At 37.9% G+C, this 21494-nt stretch overlaps 1 protein-coding gene across 1 annotated transcript in view; it reads right to left on the bottom strand.

Moving 5' to 3' along the window:
- Positions 1–19458, bottom strand: part of LOC306884234 (exportin-5-like) — a 125217-nt gene extending 105759 nt beyond the window's left edge. The window contains exons 1-7 of the mRNA XM_079439953.1: positions 19207–19458; positions 18263–18384; positions 18114–18186; positions 17886–18023; positions 10601–10783; positions 10419–10445; positions 3104–3289 (exon numbers count right to left, since the gene is read on the bottom strand). Of these exons, the coding sequence (XP_079296079.1) occupies positions 3104–3289; positions 10419–10445; positions 10601–10783; positions 17886–18023; positions 18114–18186; positions 18263–18384; positions 19207–19308 (831 nt within the window). The 5' untranslated portion in view covers positions 19309–19458. The remainder of the gene's footprint in view (positions 1–3103; positions 3290–10418; positions 10446–10600; positions 10784–17885; positions 18024–18113; positions 18187–18262; positions 18385–19206) is intronic.
- Between the last annotated feature and the right edge of the window lie 2036 nt (positions 19459–21494).

The raw sequence follows: 21494 nt of genomic DNA, 5'->3' as shown, positions 1-21494 counted from the left end.
ATTAATTTTTCAATAATATTCAACTACCAAAACTTAACACAGAACAAATCAGCACACTGGACAATTCAATCACAGAAAAAGAACTTCATAATCGCCCTATGCCAAATGCCTAATAATAAAGCACCAGGACCCGATGGCTTCCCTGCTGAGTTCTATAAACACTTTTGGTCCATTTTATCTCCATTATTCATCAGAGCAATAACAGAAATAAAAGAAAACTCAAGATTACCAGTGCACATGAACACAGCCACTATTTCACTCATCCCCAAATCTAATAAAGATCCAACCCTCCTGTCAAACTACCGTCCTATTTCTCTCATCAACGTAGACATTAAAATAATCAGTAAAGTTCTTGCACATAGAATTGAAAAAAATTATCCCATGTATAATTCACCCAGACCACACCGGCTTCATCAAAGGTAGGCAGGCATCCAACAACATACGCAGATTATACGATTTAATCCATTATTCATCACTACAACAGTAAAACACCATTATAGTTACTTTAGATGCAGAAAAAGCTTTCGACAGAGTCAACTGGAACTTTTTATTCACCACATTAAATAAATTTGAGTCATTTATTCATTGGATCAAGATTTTATACATTACCTTCTGCCACAGTCACCACCAATGGACTAACATCACAAAGTTTCACACTGCACAGGGGGACCAGGCAAGGATGCCCACTCTCTCCTTCTTTATTTACCATCTTCATTGAACCCTTAGCAGCAGCCATCCGCCAGAACCCACTCATCAGAGGAATCCACACACCCCAAGCACAACATAAGATTAGTTTATATGCTGATAACATTTTACTCTTTTTGCAAAATCCTCAATCATCTATGCAAGAAATAACTAAAACCATTGATTTATACTCTACAATCTCAGATTATGCAATAAATTGGAATAAATCCTCAATTCTTCCACTACATCAAACCAAATGGGATGTGGCTGCCCAGATATCACCCATCCCTCTATGCACAGGTCACATCACCTATTTAGGCGTTAAGGTTTCCTCCAGGCTGTCAGAGCTGACTGGACTCAACTTCACTCCTTTACTGAAAACATTAGAAGGCGACCTTCAACGCTGGCTCAATTTACCACTTTCCATCCAGGGAAGAATAGCTATAATTAAAATGACATCACTCCCAAAAATAAACTACCTATTCTCAATGATCCCAACCCAACCTACTCTCACTTGGTTCAAATCTTTAGACTCCATCATCACCCGATTCTACTGGAAAAATAAACCACCACGGATAAAACTAAGCACTTTACAAAAAACAAAATCTTTAGGAGGCTTGGAAGCCCCACATTTTTACCATTACTCACTAGCAAACCAACTTCAATACATTTATAAATGGACCCACCCCACTCAGTCAGATATCATATGGTTAGATATAGAACAATCACTCTGCGAAAACTTACGCATATCCCATTTATCAGTCAGTCCATTAAACACCACCCATGCTTCAGTGAAGTAAAGTGACATTCAGCCAAGTATGGTGACCCATACTCGGAATTCGTGCTCTGCATTTAACCCATCCAATGTGCACACACACAGCAGTGAACACACACACACCGTGAACCCGGAGCAGTGGGCAGCCATTTTATGCTGCAGCGCCCGGGGAGCAGTTGGGGGTTCGGTGCCTTGCTCAAGGGCACTTCAGTCGTGGTATCGAGGGTGGAGAGAGCGCTGGACATTCACTCCCCCCACCTACAATTCCTGCCGGCCGGAGACTCGAACCCGCAACCTTTGGATCACGAGTCCAACTCTCTAACCATTAGGCCACGACTTCCCCAAAATTCAAAGCCTTGACAATAACAAGTTGGTTTTGATTGCTTCTTATGTCCTCATTTGTAAATCGCTTTGGATAAAAGCGTCTGCTAAATGACAAAATAAATAATAAATAAATAAATAAGTATTGGGTCACCCCCTCCTAATGAACAGGTTTGGATACTTCAGTAATTTCCATGAGTACCAATCTTAATGTTTAAGTATATAATGACATTCTAGGGAATTGTGTGCTTCTATTTTTATAGCAACAGTTTGGACAGGACCCTTTTCTATTCTAGCATGACAGTGCCTCTGTGTGTAAGGCAAGGTTCAAAAAGAAATGATTGAGTCAGTGTGGAAGAACTTGACTGGTCTGCAAAAAGCAAAGTCCTAATCCCAGCTGAACACCTCTGGTGTGACTTTAAATGCAGACCTTGAGCCAAAAACTCGTCACCAAACACCAATGACTTGTATAGACACTATATGGGCAAAAGTATTGTGACACCTCCTTCTTTAGAACAGAAAAAGGCACTTCCAAAACTGTGGCAACAAAGATGAAAACATAGTTCATGTATTTAAAAATTGTATTTCAATCTCTGTTGAAACAGTTTTGTAAGCGTCTAAAATTACTGTACCCATATGTACAAGTCATTGGTGTTTGGTGACGAGTTTTTTTGTGTTAGAATAGAAAAGGGTTCTGTCCAAACTGTTGCTATAAAATTAGAAGCACACAATTCCCTAGAATATCATTATATGCTTAAACATTAAGATTTGTACTCATAGAAATTACTAAAGTAGTCAAACCTGTTCATTAGAAGGGGGTGTCCCAATACTTTTGGCAATATAGTGTGTGTGTGTGTATATATATATATATATATATATATATATATATATATATATATATATATATGTAAGAGTATTTTTGTATTTATGCATTTCTTTTTATGTTTTATACAATTAACAAAAGCAAAAAAGGCCTCTAACTTGTTCTATTCTTTTTCTATTATATCAGTTTTCTTTTTATTTATTATACAATAAAAAAACCTCGCTACGTGTAATACATTAAGCTAACTGAGACTTGTTATAGCACTTGCGTATCATTGCTCTTTTGTTGATTTTGTTTGCTTCCATTGTCCTCATTTGCAAGTCGCTTTGGATAAAAGTGTCTGCTAAATGACTAAATAAATAAATAATAAATATGTGAATTTGACTCCAATGACAGCAATGACTTGCAGAATAAATAAAAACAAAAAAATAAATAAAATAAGGAATATTATGGGAAAATTAGCTGAAAAGAGTTTTATAATGTACAATACTGTCACTTACTTTCCTACTAATGGCAATTAGCAGACACTCTGCTGCCTCCAACTGAAGCTCAGGTTCACTCAGCAACAGGCAGAAGATCTCTAAAAGATGGCAGTTATCATTGGTGATGTGGACCAGAGCAACCCAATCAATGTAGCCAGCCAGAGTATTGAGAGTGGCTACACCAACTCGCCAGTGAGCTTTTGCCTGAAAAAAAAAGGAAAAAAAAATAAAATAAAAATAGGGTAATTTCATATGGCAAATAATATCAGGCAGAGCAGAATAAGAAAATATATACCAGGGGGAAAAAAAGAAAAAAAAAGGCCCAAGCATAACAGCCTTCGATATTTTTTGCATCTTAACATCTTATCCTCAAATGTATTGAAAACCTTTTAATAAAGCTAATCTATTATGGCCTAAATGATGATAAGAGCGATTTTTGGTATATATCTGATGAGCACAAGAAATACGGCAAATTTGGTATGGTTGTATGGCATAGGCACCAAAAGCCAAGTTACTGCACTTTGCACCAAATGCACTGGCAAAATAGACTATTCGTGTAACCCAAGAATTTTAAAACAATCTCATTTACTTGTAACCAGAATATACAAGCAAACAAGACCATTCTAACAATGCTTTGCACAAGTATTCGAACCTCTTTAATTTTTTCCATGTTGTTTTTTGCTAAAATGCTTTACTTTATCACCAATCTAGACTAGGGAGTCTCGAGACTAGCTAACTAAATAATACTGCTGCTAGTAGAAACCGTAAGTATTAGTCACTTAATTTCTTGTTTTGCTTTATATCTTTACATAGGCTACATTCAAATTTTTGTCATCTGAATGTTACAATTTAAAGGGGCGATATGCAAAAATCTTTCATATTAAAACCAACAACAAAAAAACCTTTCCCTGACTTCCTACGTGGTATATTAAAGCCTATAGACTGATTCTTATGTGAAGGCCGTGACAAGAATGTTGCTGAATGATGATTTCAGTAATATCACAGTTACCATCCATAAAACAGTTTAGTTACTTAGTTACTTTTAATGCCTCAACCCCACTGATTTAAAATCCAACAATCAAATAATTTCTAGATTTTCATAATTTTCACGACTGCAGCATGCAAGCTTGGAAAATGGAAAAGCTTACATTCAGCAGATAGAAATATTGTATTATATTGATTTTGTCAGGAAAAAAGACGATCTGAATACTGTTGTGCAAGTTGTGGCTTTACTCTGGAATTACATCTCCTGCACATCCCTCTGATCAGCATGTGGGACATTATATTGCTATAATTAAAAATCTTTTTAGAAAATTAAAAGTTTCTTACAAACTTATGTGATTTGATAAAATACAATTAAATATAATCATATATGGGTAACAGAGTAATTACAATTAGCTTCAAGCTACACATGACAATTAATGAGATTAATGCAACACTTGAATGTCACTATCAGTCACTATTGACACTATCTACCACAGCCATATCACCCTGCAGGTCAAGACTGGTTGCCCACTGAAGCTAAGCAGGGTTGAGCCTGGCCAGTACCTGGATGGGAGGCCTCCTGGGAAAACTAGGTTGCTGTTGGAAGAGGTGTTAGTGAGGCCAGCAGGGGGTGCTCACCCTGTGGTCTGTGTGGATCCTAAAGCCCCAGTATAGTGATGGGGACACTATATTGTCAAAAAGCACCGTCTTTCGGATGAGACTTCAAACCGAAGTCCTGACTCTCTGTTGTCATTAAAAATCCCATGGCACTTCTCGTAAAAGAGTAGGGGTGTAACCCCGGTGTCCTGGCCAAATTCCCTCCAATGGCCTCTGACCACCATGGCCTCCTAATAATCCCCATCCACTTGATTGGCTCTATGACTCTCTCTCCTCTCCACCTGTAGCTGGTGTGTGGTGAGCGCACTGGCGCCGTTGTGCTGTGGCTGCTGTCGCATCATCCAAGTGGATGCTGTCGCATCATCCAAGTGGATGCTGCACACTGGTGGTGGTTGAGGATAGACCCCTCTCATGACTGTAAAGCGTTTTGGGTGTACAGCAATACACAATAAAATGCTATATAAATGCCTCATTCATTCATTCTATTGACTGTTTGTAATAACTTCTGACTGCGATCCAATGTGGATTTTGTTCAAATGATGAGGCAGAAATAAGTTGTTAGCAACATTCTAGAAGAATTTTATGTGGAAGATACACAGTTACAACTTCTGTGGGGCGTGAAGAAAAAGTAATGTAACTAGTAGTGTAACTAATGACTTTTGCCAGAAAGTAATAAGTAAGGTAACAATATTACTTTTGAAAGGAGTAACTAGTAATGAGTAATATAGTACACTCTTTGAGTAACTAGCCCAACACTGGTGTTTGGTGATGAGTTTTTGGCTCAAGGTCTGCATTTAAAGTCACACCAGAGGTGTTCAGCTGGGATCAGGGCTTGGCTTTCTGCAGACCAGTCAAGTTCTTCCACACTGACTCAATCAATCATGTCTTTTTGAACCGTGTCTTATACACAGAGGCACTGTCATGTTAGAATAGCAAAGGGTCCTGTCCAAACTGTTGCTATAAAATTATAAGCACACAATTCCGTAGAATATCATTATATGCTTTAACATTAAGATTTGTACTCATAGAAATTACTAAAGTAGTCAAACATGTTCATTAGAAGGGGTGACCCCATACTTTTGGCAATATAGTGTATCAAATGCTAAATCAGCGAGCTTTTATTTTGGCAGGTTGTCGGCAAGTAAGTATATGCGCTTCTGGATTTAGCACCGCTGATTGAAGAGCGTCAGTGAATGAAATGTATCTGCTTACCCCAAGGGTATCCAATATGTAGGTGATTTTGTTTCATAAGTAGAACACAAATGCTTCTTCAGTAGAACACAAATTTCTATCTCTCAAATGGACCATTGACACACTATCTACAATCTCAATTAGGAGTGTCAATGGTCCATTTGAGAGATAGGTTGTGGTAATGCACTTATAAGTCTGCGATCCACCGTAAAGCAAGAAAACGATGACGCGTCACATGCCGGCTGTTTGAACGCGCTCAGGACAGTTGGGCAGTGCGGTGGATCAGAGGTAAAAAAACTATATAAATACTGTTCAGTTTCTTACACAGACCGATCGTTTCGTGTCTTTAGACCTCAATGTATCATCACGAGCCGCAGGGTTTAATTTGATTTTGTCTATGTTTTTTTTTTTCTCTCAAAGCTGTGAGTCCCATTGACTGCCATTATATGACTGACAGACTGCAACAGTTTGAGTTAAAAATCTTCATTTGTGTTCTACTTAAGAAACCTACATCTTGGATGCCCTGGGGGTAAGCAGATAAACATCAAATTTTCATTTTTGGGTGAACTATCCCTTTAACAAAAACAGTACCTGTTTCTGTGAGTATCTGTGAAAATTATAACAGCCTCATCTTTCATACATTTGTAGATCATGATAAATCACAGGTACAGCACCTCACTACTACGGTAAAAAGTAGCCTAACTATATGGTTTCTATAATATTTGCTATGAAAAACAGTAACCTCAAGACATTCAGTACAAGTACAAATGCACAACAAACAACTGATATGACGACTTAAAAATACTGTGGTTATATTCCATTACTCCTTTAATATATTTAGTACATTATTAATATAATAAAAATTAAATATGAATATTGTACTTTTCTGCCACAATACCATGGTTACTGTCAATGTTACTACAGTAAAACCATGGTAAATGTTGGTGATTTGTAGATTGAAACGCCTCCTACTGGATAGTTGTTGCACAGGTGTTTCCGCATCAGTTTTGTTGAGAATGATCCATCTGATTTATTTGGCTTTAAACTAGTTTAAATCGCATACCTATGTGATTTGTACTGGAGAACTCTGCGCTGAACTCGAGTGCGATCACTAAATCTCACAACGCTGTTTAGTGGTCTCGTTATTGTGACTGGTCAGTGTAGTACAGGGGTTCTCAAAGTCTACATTCAAAGGTCCAAATCTGAATTTTCATCAGTGTCAAAGGTCCGGAACAATTGGTTATTACAAAACGTGTTTTTAATAAACATACATAACATATAACAAATAAACACTCATTTAAAAAAAAAGGTTCCCTTTGCATTCAAAATACTTTAATAACAAGTGAAAAAGTGGCAAAACAATTAATTTAAGTGTCAGCAGTAGAAGTCGACCTATAATGTTTTTTCTCTGGCCAATGCCGATATTTAGAAATCAGGGCAGCCTATGGCCGATATATGATGCTGATTTTTTGGGCCGATTTTCTCTTTTTTTCCCTTTATATCAAAAGAGAGTTTGCGTAAATGGTTATTGCAGGGCACAAGATAGTAATATTAGTAGTAGTAGCCTAATTCATAGTAATAATACATGGCTCAAAACTTAAGCACCTTCTCAAAACAGTTCTGAAGCATGCTTTTTTGTTTATGTTTGCTGACAGACACCAGTGTTTCCCGCAGACTAGCAAATGCAAGTTGATTCTCTGCCAGCAGGAGGCGCTGTTGGAGCGTGATATATAGCTGTTTCCCCGGTAACGACTGTAATCAAATAAGCGCTACTTTATCAGCCATTACAGGAAAGACCAAATGAAAATGGACATCAAAGCTTTTCTGAAGATAACGGACGGTTCTTTTAAAAGATACATTCATATAAAAACACCCATGCAGCATTTTATTTTTGAAACGCGCAGTGCTCAGTTTATTCAACGAAGTATAAGCCTTTTGGAAAATCTATTTGTAGCGGTCAGTTTTGATATTGTGACAAGCCGCCACAAATAAATGTATACACTGGGCACTGCTATAAGACAAATTGCCATAATATAAGTGATAGCAAAACAAAACAAAAAAATTATAATATTAGCGGTGAAATGTCGCCCGATTATGTCCAACGTCATACGCTCACTAGATGTCATGATGACAACAAATGTCATGAAGGAAAAGTTTCAATATCTCGCCTGCAATTTCGGACCGTCTCCAAAAGGCATAAAAAAATAATAAATAAACAAATGATTTACAAGTTTAACGTGCGTTTATCAAAGTAGGAAATATAATTAGTGTTCTTGAAATATGAAATAGAAGCGGGTCCGGATTGAATCCCCTCCGGGTCCAGATCCGGACCGGAGTCCGGACTTTGAGAAGCACTGGTGTAGTAAATACTTTCGCAGCTCACACTGCGCTCTCTTTTCTTTTGATCCGAGCTGATAAAAGGTCAGTGCAACACAGTTCCAAACGAGAATCGCTATTTCTTTTCGCTTTTGGCATTTAATACGTATTCATCATGCACAACAGAACCCTTATCAGTTAGGTAGATTGGTAGTGGCACCAGCGCAACCTCTAACAAAATTTAGTGTCACTGGCAGAAAAAAATTTCTTGCTGAGCAAAACTTTTCTCTATTGGTTGGACATTTCGGCCATCTGAGCAAAAACATTTTTTATACCAATTAATCAAGCCTATTCTTTAATACATGAGGACGTTTTTTTTTCACGTCACTGTGTTTGCGTTGGCTCTCGATTTGAGCTATTTCTCTGCGCGGCCACGGTGGAACAAGTGCACGGCCGCGCGCAGCTAGAGGGAACATTGGTCTGGAGACCTGGTAGACTACTGTCAATTACACTTTTATTTAACTGTTTATTGTATTTAATTGCCTTATCTTAGCATTGCAAGCATATGATTTAAAAACTAGTGGAACATTTTATACATCTTTATTTGACCTCAAAGGATATCAGGGGGCGTGGACCACAGGTTGGGAACTACTGCTTTATACAGACTGATGTTTGGCTGTCTGGGGATTTGTTAGACTAGTAAAAATGTCTGTTTAAATGTTTTAGTTCACTAAGACTAATTTCATTAACAAGTGTCCAGGGCCATCAGGTAAGGCTGCAAGGACAACTGTCAGAAACCTCTTAAAGGGCAAGAATTAGAACCCAGTACCAGGACAGAAAAGTAGAGGACTTCTAATTTACTCGCATGTGGTTTCTTAGAAAAGAGTTTCAAGATGTGCAGTTAGTTTCTAAGATTTAGGCTGGGAGCACCTTTGTTGCTATTGCTATGCCCCCTAATAAACAACACTTAAAAAAAATTAAATAAAATTAAATAAAATACAATTGGTTGATTAGATGGTAGATTAGTGCATTGCTGAGCCAACAAAGAAACATTCCACAACATGCTTTATTAAGAAGTAGACATTTTTGGTGATGAATTAGGCTACTTAAAGACCCGTTTTATAGACAGGGTTTAGCCTAAACCAGGATTAGGCCATAGTTCAATTAAGACACAAAACATTACTGGTGTGCATCTTGAGACAAAATAAATGCACTGACATATTTTAAGAGCAGTCAGTGCAAGTTTCTTTCAGTTGAAACAGCTCAGAATTTCATTTTAGTCTAGGACTAGGCTTAAGCCTTATCTGTGAACCGATCTTTTTTCTTTTAATCTAATTTAAAACATGGCCTATCTATACTTATCTTGAAACACATATATATATATATATATATATATATATATATAGTCTTTCTTTTGTAAAAGATCTTTAATAAAGTTATTTAACCTGTTAGGAGGACAACACTTTTTCTTAATTATATAGGCTATTGTGATAAAACCACATACTGTGACAAAAGCTTCAACAGCTTGTGGAAAATTTGATACCATCACATACCTAATGTACATACAATTTAATAGGACTAGAAATAATTACATAATTAGCCTATTAAATAGAGTCTGAAGCAAAATTATTTAAAAACCCTGTGTACTGTATTCTGATAAATTAAATAATTGTGTTTGTAAATGTCTCTTTATATCCCCTAATTCAGTGGTTCCCAATCCTGGTCCTGGAGAACCCCCAACACTGCATATTTTACATGTCTCCCTAATCAAACACACCTGATTGAACTCATCAGTTCATTAGTAAAAATTCCAAGACCTCAAATGTGTCTGTTAGATAAGAGAGACATCAAAAACGTGCAGTGTTGGGGGTTCTCCAGGACCAGGATTGGGAACCACTGCACTAATTAATCTAAAAACACATAATTTGAAAAATTTGCATTGCGCCCCTAAATTTTTTTTATGTGCTCCTAAGCCCAAAGCTGTAAACCTATGGGAAACATTGCATTGGATAAAAATAAAGATGATTGCAACTGAATTCTGAGATATAAACTCAATTACAATGAAATGTCAGAAGTGTGAGAAAATCTCACATTAACCTTTATTTTCTTTTCAGTGGTGGAAACAAGTCAGAAGTGTGAAATGTAAACAGAACTCATTGTTCAAAATTGTGAGATGACTCAAAATTCTGAAAAGCCTTAATAGGTGTCCATGAACTCCACTCACCTGCAATTCCTGACCAGCAATGCATTTCTAGAAAACATGGAAAAATCAATTCAGTCAATGTATATGACCATGACAGTATTCTGTTGCATGCACCAAACTGTAAAAAATAAATAAATATATAAAATAATCTAAAAAAAGAAAATTGTTTTTGTCATTTATTCATGAATATCTCAAGAACTAACCAACTTCTTGTACTCATTCACATGGAGCTGCAGTATGCCAAGCAGGAAGGTGAAGATACTGTCCATATTCTGTGTAAGGGTGTGCTGGATATCTCGCCGTCTTTGAGTGGGTAAAGTCTGAAATGTGATCACATCCTCAGCTAACCGCAGTAGGACAAGCATTACAAGTTCCGTCTGAGCGTCCTGAAGAAAATTAGAATGTGATTGTTACTAAAATTACTATTTAAAATTGCATGCAAAAGGGTCATTAAGCAGCAGATCAACAAAATGTCCACACTCTGACTCCTGAAGATGCCTGCAGAGCTTAGTTAAAACTAGTTGTGTGGCTGGCCAACTGATCAGTTGTACACATCTTTTGTCAAATTTATTATTAAAATTCTAATAAACAAGACACTTTAGGCGGCTGCACAATCAATCCAATTGCTTATTTTCGTGTTAAGTGTGTAGGATGAAATGAAAGCTTCTAAAGCAGGGATAGGCAACATCGGTCCTGGAGTGCCGATGTCCTGCAAAGCTTAGTTCCAACCCTGAAAAAAACCCTCGCCTCCCTGTAGCCCTAGTCATCCTGAAGACCTTGATTAGCTTGTTCAGGTGGGTTTGATTAGGGTTGGAATATATATAGCTAAACTCTGCTGGATATCGGCAATCCAGGACTGACGTCGCCTATCCCTGTTCTAGAGGTTAATGATGCAATTACACCACTACATGTAATAGAGAATATAATGTGTATTGTGCCAAATCTTTGCTAGTCCTCATAATGCCTGATTCAACAAGTAGATTAAAGTCATTCAATACATTTACATTATCGAATGTGAATACACACATACACACATTTCTAGTGAATGCAATCACTGACAATACTTTTATAAACCGAAGATAAAAACTATTACTACAATTTCTTGAGAAAAAAAGGCAGCAAATTCAGTCATTTTAGGCAGTAAAACAAGGAATAGAGTCCCGAACTTATGAAGTTAGTACCATTATTATGTGGCACTGCATAAATGACACAGAAGCTATATCTAAAGCATCATGTAGATGTATTTACACCGCAATTTCAATTGCATAAATAATCCTATCAGATTCATATTTTTAAAATATTTTTAAATATATTTAAATACTTTAAATATAAAAAAAATAAACCACCGATAGATGGCAGCAATGATGTGTTAGTTGTTATTCATTCAACAGATTGATATATACTATAAGTCTACATACTATGTAGCTAGAAGAAAATGACATCATGACAACAAATTTGCTGATGACAACCTGTGCAGTTCCTTGCTCTTCAATCCGACTATTCTAATCTGTGACATGAAAGGCAGACCTCAAAAAACAAACAAACAAACAAACAAAAATTAGCCACCAGCAAAGCATTAAACGCAGCAAAATAAAGTACAATATAGGTAAGACTAAATCAGGGATGGATGCATGGCCTGATTCGAGGCCTATTGTAAATAACTTTTTGTCCAAAACTCCTCAACTGTGTGCTGTCATTGTGATTATTTAACCGTTTCTGATTGAGTCGGAGAACCCTTAATTCTCAAACCATAAATATCAAACATATTAAGTTTTGGACCAAGTCAGAAGAATTCAATTCTTTATTTTAAGATTTTTTTATTATTATTTCAAATTCCACAGCATGCAATTTTCAAAATCTAAAACGGTCTAAAATCTAAATTTCTTTTTGGGCTGAATTAATAAAAACACAATGGGAAATATGTTTGTCATATTGAGGACATTCCAAACAAAACTCATGAAAATATCAGACAAAATCTGCATTTTGTCAAAATTGTGTCCTATGGAAACGCCCCTCCCAGGGGACAGAGTCTGGGGAGTACATTTCGAAGGGGCACGGCATTCCACATCCAACTGATTAGATTTTTGATTATTTATTTATTTACTTATTTTATTCAATCAAGAGCCTACGAAATGGATCAGAGTTCCACAAATAATTGTAGTGCAATATGTAGGGTAGTAATAAAAGCGTCTATGATAGCTGCTGAGATTGGCCAAAATACCAGCAGACTGCAGTCAATGGAAATGCTTCTCTATTGGTGTGCGTCGTGTGCCTCACAGAACAGAGAGTAAAACCAGACCATTTCAGGTAAATTATCTGGGCTGATGAAATCAAAAATCTGAACAGAAACTGCTATAAGATGAAAAGAAAATGCCATGTAAACTTTTCTGAAGACAACAAGTTCCCCTCAGAAACACATTCATATAAAATTCAATATTTGGATTTTCTTCCTATATTTCGCGCATCATGAACAGTGATCTTGTTCTGTCTGCAACAGTATTTTCTCCTCTTTGTGTCTGTCTGCAACTTCTCTGGCGTCTGTTAGTGGCCGTTTACAAACTAATTATAATAATAACAACGTATTTCCACAATGTATTTCCACACAAATGGCATTTTGGAATATGATTGCAGTGCAGTTTGTGTGCAAGCATGGAACAGAAGACAGTCTGAAATAAAACAAAAAAAAATTTATTTGTCGAACTGTACTCCAATGTATAAATTAAATATAGATTAATCATTGTTAAATCTACAAAGTTACTTGGCAAGACGGGTATTTTGACTACTTTTGTATGTATTTACCCATTTAGGCAGCTTGCATGTGTCAGAGACCCAGCTGTCTGCACGCGCTGTTCACACAGAACACAGCGCACGAGTAGTGAATGGAGTTGTGTTTCGCACCCGAATTTCTATTCGCTTGAAACTTTTAAAATAACAAGGCTTAAGGCTTTTATCATTTGCTAAACACATGCAAATGATAAACTTTCGTGACGATGCTGCAGTGGCCCTATCAGGCAAGTGACAAATCCGTCTACTGTCCCGAGCGTCCTTCACGCTGGCCCCGAGCCACCGGGCACTCATTGTCGAGCCCTGTTTATTTGCCTAGTGCAATATTTTGTCGCATATGCAAACAATTTATTGCAGTGTAGGAATGTGATCCAAAAATACTACATTCACAATGATGATACCCAATTTTTGTCTTCGGATCGGAGGGGCACTTTATTATGACCAAAAGTTGACAGTTAACGGATTTGTCACTGGCCCTGATCAGGCCACTGATACGCAATCACAAAAGTTCAATACTTGCGTACTGTGTTTTGTCTGAACAGCACGCACAGAGAGTGCAAGCCCAAATTATCTTTTGCTGCATCTTGCGCTTTAATGGACAAATACACCTTGCCAATTTCAACATTAAATTGATTGCAAATCATTCAAGTACAAGAACTACGTAAATAACTTTATTCAGTGTGTTCCATGAGCACAGCATGCACACAGAGAGCCGTGTCTCAGGCAACATGCAAGTTTCAATACGGGCATATACATACAAAAGGTTATGACTTAAGTGAACGTAAACGGTTGAGAAAGAAAGTGGTTGTTTTTCATTGTATTGGTCCCATGCATTTTGTCTAAAGTGACAGAGCCTAATTTACCAGCTGCTGTTGGTGTAAAAAAAATGTATGTACATTTAATTAATACAGTGAAGAATGTGCTGTTGTTTTACATTTGATTATTCAATTTCTGTACCTGAACACCTACAGACCTAAAAACCTAAAGCACCATTTAATTTGTATATTCGGTCTATTTATTTATATTAAATATATTTATATTATTGCTTTAAATTGGTTCATTAGTTCTTATTTACTGACTTTTCACATGTCTTTAAAAATCCTTGAACTTTATATTTGTAAGTCTAGTAGTTTTTTGCTGTTTTAGCTTTTGCTGGGTTATTGAAATTGGAATCGAGAATTGTAATATTTAACTGATAGGCCTACCTAAAATTTTGGTGTCATATAAGCTTACTTAGAATACAAGATAACATGGGTCAAAGACAACAACAAAATTATTTTGAGTTTAATTTTTTTCTTGTGGTAGGGCCAGTGAAATAGTTGGCACGGCAAATAAATATTTGAACCACTGGCCCAAGCAAGACAGAATAAAAAAAAAAAAAACAAACAAAAAAACATTGCAGTGGTTTTAAGCCCTGGAATGTATTCATATGACATGCAAGCATACCTAAATAACATCAACGGATGAGAAATAATTTTAATACAGTGCATACTCTAAATGTCATGTCAGAGACTGCACTTGAGCCCTTGTTTGGGATTCACAAGAAACTTACAGTCATAGGCCTGGGCAGCATGACAATACATATAGTGGTAATATGAAGAGTCTATCGACAAATTGTGATATCACTTACATACTTCTATGAAATATATCCATATGGCGCAGTACTAAAGAAATAAAGAAAAATTCACGAATAACAAAAATAGTGGGATGTGCTTGAGGGTAAAAAGTGTTAAGTGCCACTAGCTGCAAAAAAGAACAAAACACTCTGCAGTCCTCGAAGTGTGCGCACAAATAGTTAGTCAGGGTGCAAGTACTGCAAGGAGTTCTCTTTCGCAACTTATTGTGCTTGAATGGTCAAATACTAGGGCTGTGAATCTTTGGTGAGACAGCGAATCGATTCGATTCACAGGTTTTTGATTCGATTCAAGAATGATTTTTGCAAATTCAGAACGATTCAATTCAATTCACAATTAAATTCGATTTGATTAACGATTTGATTCTGCATTCTGAAGTACATTCACAGGATTATTTAAATGCGTCCCCTAAATTCTTTAAATGCTTAGTCGGTGCAAATTACACAGCAGCCTTTATGGTTAGAGAATCATAGGTTAGAGAAAAAAAAACACTTTTGTCCTTTGTTGGATGCTAGTTTAATGATGCTATGGCATGACATGGCATATATAGAAATTTATGTAAGCCAAGATTTTTAAAAAAGAGCTTTAAATGTATTATGCATAGGCTAACATTTTGCCACACCAGGTGCGTAGCTATCATTTCAGACGTTACAGAAATGCCAAATACAATCATTTTATGCACGTATGCATTTTATTTTTTACAAGAAATTCTTTTCTTATCTCTTACTTTGAATTTGCTATAAGAAATCAAATACACTGCTGGACAATAATCAATCATTTGTAATCTATAATTTGTTCCTAATGGCAATTTTATGATTGTTTTATATACACTACAAACAATTATTTCAATTTTCTGCATAGAATAAGGCCAAATATACTATATAGTTTTTGTACTGTAATAAATGATATGTCAATTAGCAATGCATCATTCATAAATTTTATTTATTGCAATTATTGTCTTAACATTTCACCAGTTCATTCTGCTTTTTATTCATCTTAGCTGCCTTTGTCCATATTAGGCATTTCATGGAACGTCTTAAGTTCTACGAGCGCGAGATCACTTATTTTTCAGTGCAAAAACTTCATCTCATTTTCATAAAATAAAATGCTATAGTATTTAACATTTCCTCTCTATCGGCAAATGATGATTCTGAAAGAAAAAAATGCCAGATGTCTGTTTGCCATAGTAACGAACGCTACTTTCATGCATCTGCTTAACAGATAAACCTTGCGCTCTTATTTCAAGATTGTTGTTAATGCTGTGGTTATTTTAGCAGTTTCCTTCAGACATTCGATTGAACAACATTGTTAAAACACATTTATCATTCAATGGAACTGTGCGTATGCTTTAGACACTTAAATTTTTGCTCTGTCCATGCAATAAATTTGCAGCCTTCAACTGCTTGGGTAATGTCGACGGTATGACCGAGAGCCATTGAAAAACTACAGAAAATTAAAACTACTTCACTTTAGCATTACTGGCCACAAATACTAAAGAGAGATCACATATCAGCTGCTCAAAAAATGTGTAAATAGTAAATAGTGGAGCACGTGAAGGAGGGATGTGAGGCATGAAGGCTGTTCAAGGTCTCCATTAATTTGTGCTTGTAGTAATTTAATGTATAGATATTTTGAAAGCATTGACTTGCTATAGAAATCACTGTTCACTTGATTCTTAGTGTTTTAAATCGATTACTGTCTGAAATCGATGATTCACGATTCAAAAATCATCGTTCATATGCATCGTCTGGGTTTGTAATCAATGCATCGAGAAAATGAGTGAATCGTTACACCCCTAGAGGCCAAGTATGTTTATCCATATTCAGAAGTTGTGCTCTGCATTTAACCCACACAAATGCACGCACACACACTGTGAACACACACACGGGGAGCAGTTGGGGGTTCGGTGCCTTGCTCAAGGGTCTCACCTCAGTTGTGGTATTGAGGGTGGAAGAGAGCGCTGGTTATTCACTCCCCCCACCGACAATTCCTGTCGGACCTGAGACTCGAACCCGCAACCTTCGGGTTACAAGACCGACTCTCTAACCATTAGGCCACGACTGCCCTTAAAGGATTAGTTCACTTTTAAAAAAACTTTTGCTGATAATTTACTCACCCCCATGTCATCCAAGATGTCCATGTCTTTCTTTCTTCAGTCGAAAAAAAATTAAGGTTTTTGATGAAAACATTTCTCCATATAATGGACTTCAATGGGACCCAAACGGTTCAAGGTCCAAATGACAGTTTCAGTGCAGCTTCAAAGGGCTTTAAACGATACCAGACGATGAATAAGGGTCTTATCTAGCGAAACGATCGGTCATTTCAAAAATAAATAAAAAAGTTTAAGTTTTATAAGCACAAATGCTCGCCTTGCTCTGTTCTGGGATGCGCGTTCGTGACGTCACGTAATACGCAATTACGTTGAAAAGGTCACGGTTGACTTAGGCGGAAGTACGGAGTCAGTGTTTACAAATGTGCGGAAGGAGGACCATATACACATATTCAAATGTCTTTGTGTCAGTTTATCGTTTAAAATGCCCATTTCGTGTACGTATCCTGGGTGTTTTAATATTAAAAAGCCTACTGACTCAGTACTTCCGCCTACCTCAACCGTGACCTTTTCCACGTAATTGCGTATTACGTGACGTCACGAACGCGCATCACAGAACAGAGCAAGGCGAGCATTTGTGCTTATAAAACAAACTTTTTTATTTATTTTTGAAATGGCCGATCGTTTCACTAGATAAGACCCTTATTCATCGTCTGGTATCGTTTAAAGCCCTTTGAAGCTGCACTGAAACTGTCATTTGGACCTTGAACCGCTTGGGTCCCAATGAAGTCCATTTTATGGAGAAATGTTTATCATCAAAAACCTTAATTTCTTTTCGACTGAAGAAAGAAAGACATGGACATCTTGGATGACATGGGGGTGAGTAAATTATCAGCAAAAGTTTTTTTAAAAGTGAACTAATCCTTTAAGAGGAGGGTTGTAACTAAACTCTGACATGAAGGCATATCTTCAAGAGTCCTACAACATCACCCTTTTTGTTAGCCAAAAATCTTGAGATACCCCCATTGCAGTAAGGGCCTCCATCTCCTTAAGCATGTCAGGCCAGTGCTGCGGCCACTCTCTCTTGATCATCTCAACAACTATGCGTGAGAGGGCATCCTTAACATGACATTCCTCTTGCAGAATTGGATGTGTACCCTAAAACAGAACATTAAGCCATAATATGAATAAGCAATTTCAATAAACCATACAACAAGATGATTTAGTATACACTTCCAAAATGCTTACATCTGACACAAGGCCCATAGTGCAGTTTTTCAGATGGAGCTTTTCTTGTGGTGCCATGTCATTCCACTTAAACCTGTTCATAAAAACATGTTCAGCTTAATGCTCAGCATTCATTGTGGTGTACACACTAAAGGGTTTAAAACACTTACTTGACTACATGCTCCAGTATCTGCAGCCCAAAGTGTCTGACCACTGCAGTCTGTGATTTCTCCGCTAACTGAAGACCACATTCAACACAGAAGGGACTTTTCTCTTTGAACTCTTCAATAAACTACAACAACAAGGAAACCTATTAGAGAATTTAACAGCATATAGTTGTACTGCATCATTACACATAATTCATGGTTTAGTATGTGACTGATCAAAACAGCAAAGAAAAAAAAACTGCCTTAAAATTATTTGTTTTGTAAACAAAAGTCTTAGTACAGTCATGTGAAATTAAGTTTACATTATGGGGCGGAAAAACAACAATTTTATATGCACATGGTTTTAAAAAAATGAAAATAAGTTAGCAACATATCAGTTGTAATAAATCTGAGACATCAGTGCATATATTATTTACAGAGTACAAAAACATGGCAATTAGCAGTTGTATTGTATTTTTTCCTAAGTGAGGGCCTCCATACTTCAGATATGAGCAGCTAGAAATAGTCTCGTCTCCCGTGAGCTTCACATGAAGAAGGCTATTTGTGTGGCACACCTCACCTCAGTGTCTGTTAACAAGCACTGTTTGTGTCATTGTGCATATTGTACCGAATGCACTGCATCTGTAAAGGCGAGGATGTAAGTGTGTATGCAACATTTTATGCATGCAAGACATTCAAAGAAATGTCGCCTATTCCTACCTTCTTCAGGCTTCTTGATAGATATTGATAAGGTTGATATGATAAGGCAACAAACAAGAACATCAAAACTTATTAAGATCACGATTTGCGCGTATGAATTTACGAAAAAATAACTTGAATAAAAGGCACGATTAACGGGAGTTGCCAAAACAACGTTATTCATACGTGACCTACATAATATGGATTTATGAATAAATGCATTCATAATATAGCCTGCTAATCGTATTTGAAATTAGACGATAGTTCACCTTTAGGGCCTCCAGGCGGTATGTTTGGCTTGATTCAGCCTCCATCATCACATTCACAGCCTTTATAAGCTCATCGCACAACGCACGTATCGATTCGGCCATGGCTTTTAAACACGTCCAGCAGAAGGAATGTAAAACACCAGTAGATCTGTAAAATGTACTGCACGCTCCACCACTAGCTCAGCATACATACGCGAACATTAAACAAAACGTGGTAGTTGCCTGCTGTCTGTGGACCGCCTTAATCAAGATGGCGGAAATACGTGACCTCTGGGGATTGTAGTTTTTTTCCTCTAAATGTCGTAGACATAGACGTTTCTAAACACCAACTGCGTCCCAGTTCGCCTATACTATGCCCTCAAAGTATGTCATATTTTTGTGACTAAAAGTATCCCTTTGTGTTCATACTTTGTAGCAAAGAGTAGGCAAGATTTGGGACATAATACCAATGTGCTGCCATCACTGCAAACCAGCCTGTCATTCATCCTGTCACAAAGATCCTCATCAGAATCAGAATCAGAATCAGAAAGAGCTTTATTGCCAAGTGTGTTTGCACACACAAGGAATTTGTCTTGGTGTTATAAGCTTCCAGTACAGAAAGTACAAACATAGTGCAGACAACATATAATTAAGGTGATAAAGAACACTAATGAAGAGAATATACAATAATTAAGAATAACAATAGTAATAAAAATAAAAATATACAGAAAAGAGACATGACCATAGACAGAACTGTGAATGTGCATGTGTCCTATGTGCAGATGAAGGTTTGATGGGTTATTTACAGATGTACAGTACCGGGGTGTGTTATGTGTTGTTCAGGTGGGATACGGCCTGGGGGAAAAAACTGTTCTTGTGTCTGGCTGTTCTGGTGCTCAGTGATCTGTAGCGCCGGCCAGAGGGCAACAGTACAAAGAGAGAGTGAGCTGGGTGTGAGGGGTCCAGAGTGACTTTCTTAGCCCTTTTCCTCACTCTGGAGGTGTAAAGTTCTTGGAGGCTGGGCAGAGGGGCACCGATAATTCTCTCAGCAGTCCTAACTGTCCGTTGTAGTCTTCTGATGTCTGTTTTGGTAGCTGAACCAAACCAAACAGTTATAGAAGAACATAGGACAGACTCGATGATTGCAGAGTAGAACTGTTTCAGCAGCTCCTGAGGCAGGTTGAACTTCCTTAGCTGGCGGAGGAAATACAGCCTCTGCTGGGCCTTTTTCGCAATAGAGTCAATGTGATTGTCCCACTTCAGGTCCTGGGAGATGGTGGTGCCCAGGAATCTGAATGACTCTACTGAAGTCACAGTGCTGTTCATGATGGTGAGTGGGGGGAGAGCAGGGGGGTTTCTCCTGAAGTCCACTATCATCTCCACAGTTTTGAGCGTGTTCAGCTCCAGGTTGTTAAGACTGCACCAGACAGCCAGCTGCTCAACTTCCTGTCTGTAAGCAGACTCGTCACCATCCTTGATGAGGCCTATGACTGTAGTGTCGTCCGCAAACTTCAGGAGCTTGACAGAGGGGTCCTTTGATGTGCAGTCATTCGTGTAGAGGGAGAAGAGCAGTGGGGAGAGAACGCAACCCTGAGGGGCGCCAGTGCTGATGGTGAGAGTCCTGGATGTGAGTTTGCCCAGCCTCACTAGCTGCTGCCTGTCTGTCAGGAAGCTGGTGATCCACTGACAGATGGAGGAGGGCACAGAGAGCTGTCTCAGTTTGTCTGAGAGAAGGTCAGGTATGATGGTATTGAAGGCCGAGCTGAAGTCCACAAATAAGATCCTTGCATAATTCCCAGGTTTGTCGAGGTGTTGCAGGATGTAATGCAGTCCCATATTGACAGCGTCATCCACAGACCTGTTTGCTCTATAGGCAAACTGAAGAGGATCCAGCAAGGGTCTAGTGATGTCCTTCAGGTAGGCCAGGACCAGTCTCTCAAGTGACTTCATGACCACAGACGTGAGTGCGACAGGTCTGTAGTCATTAAGTCCAGTGATTTTGGGCTTTTTGGGGACGGGAATGATGGTGGAGCGTTTGAAGCAGCGGGGAACTTCACACAGCTCCAGAGATCTGTTGAAGATTTGTGTAAAGATGGGGGCCAGTTGGTCAGCACAGACTTTTAGACAGGCAGGTGAAATACCGTCTGGTCCTGAAGCTTTCCTAGATTTCTGTTTTCTGAAGACCCGGTTCACATCCTCTACACAGACTTTAAACGCAGGTAGAATGGTGGGGGAGGGAGTAAGGGGGGTTGCAGGGGGGGAAGGTGAATGTGTGAAGTGCAGATCAGAGCGGGTGCTGGGTGTCAGTC

This window comes from Barbus barbus (genome assembly GCF_936440315.1).
Source record: "Barbus barbus genome assembly, chromosome: 18".
Classification (NCBI taxonomy): Eukaryota; Metazoa; Chordata; class Actinopteri; order Cypriniformes; family Cyprinidae; genus Barbus; species Barbus barbus.
This window is presented reverse-complemented; position numbering and strand designations above follow the sequence as displayed.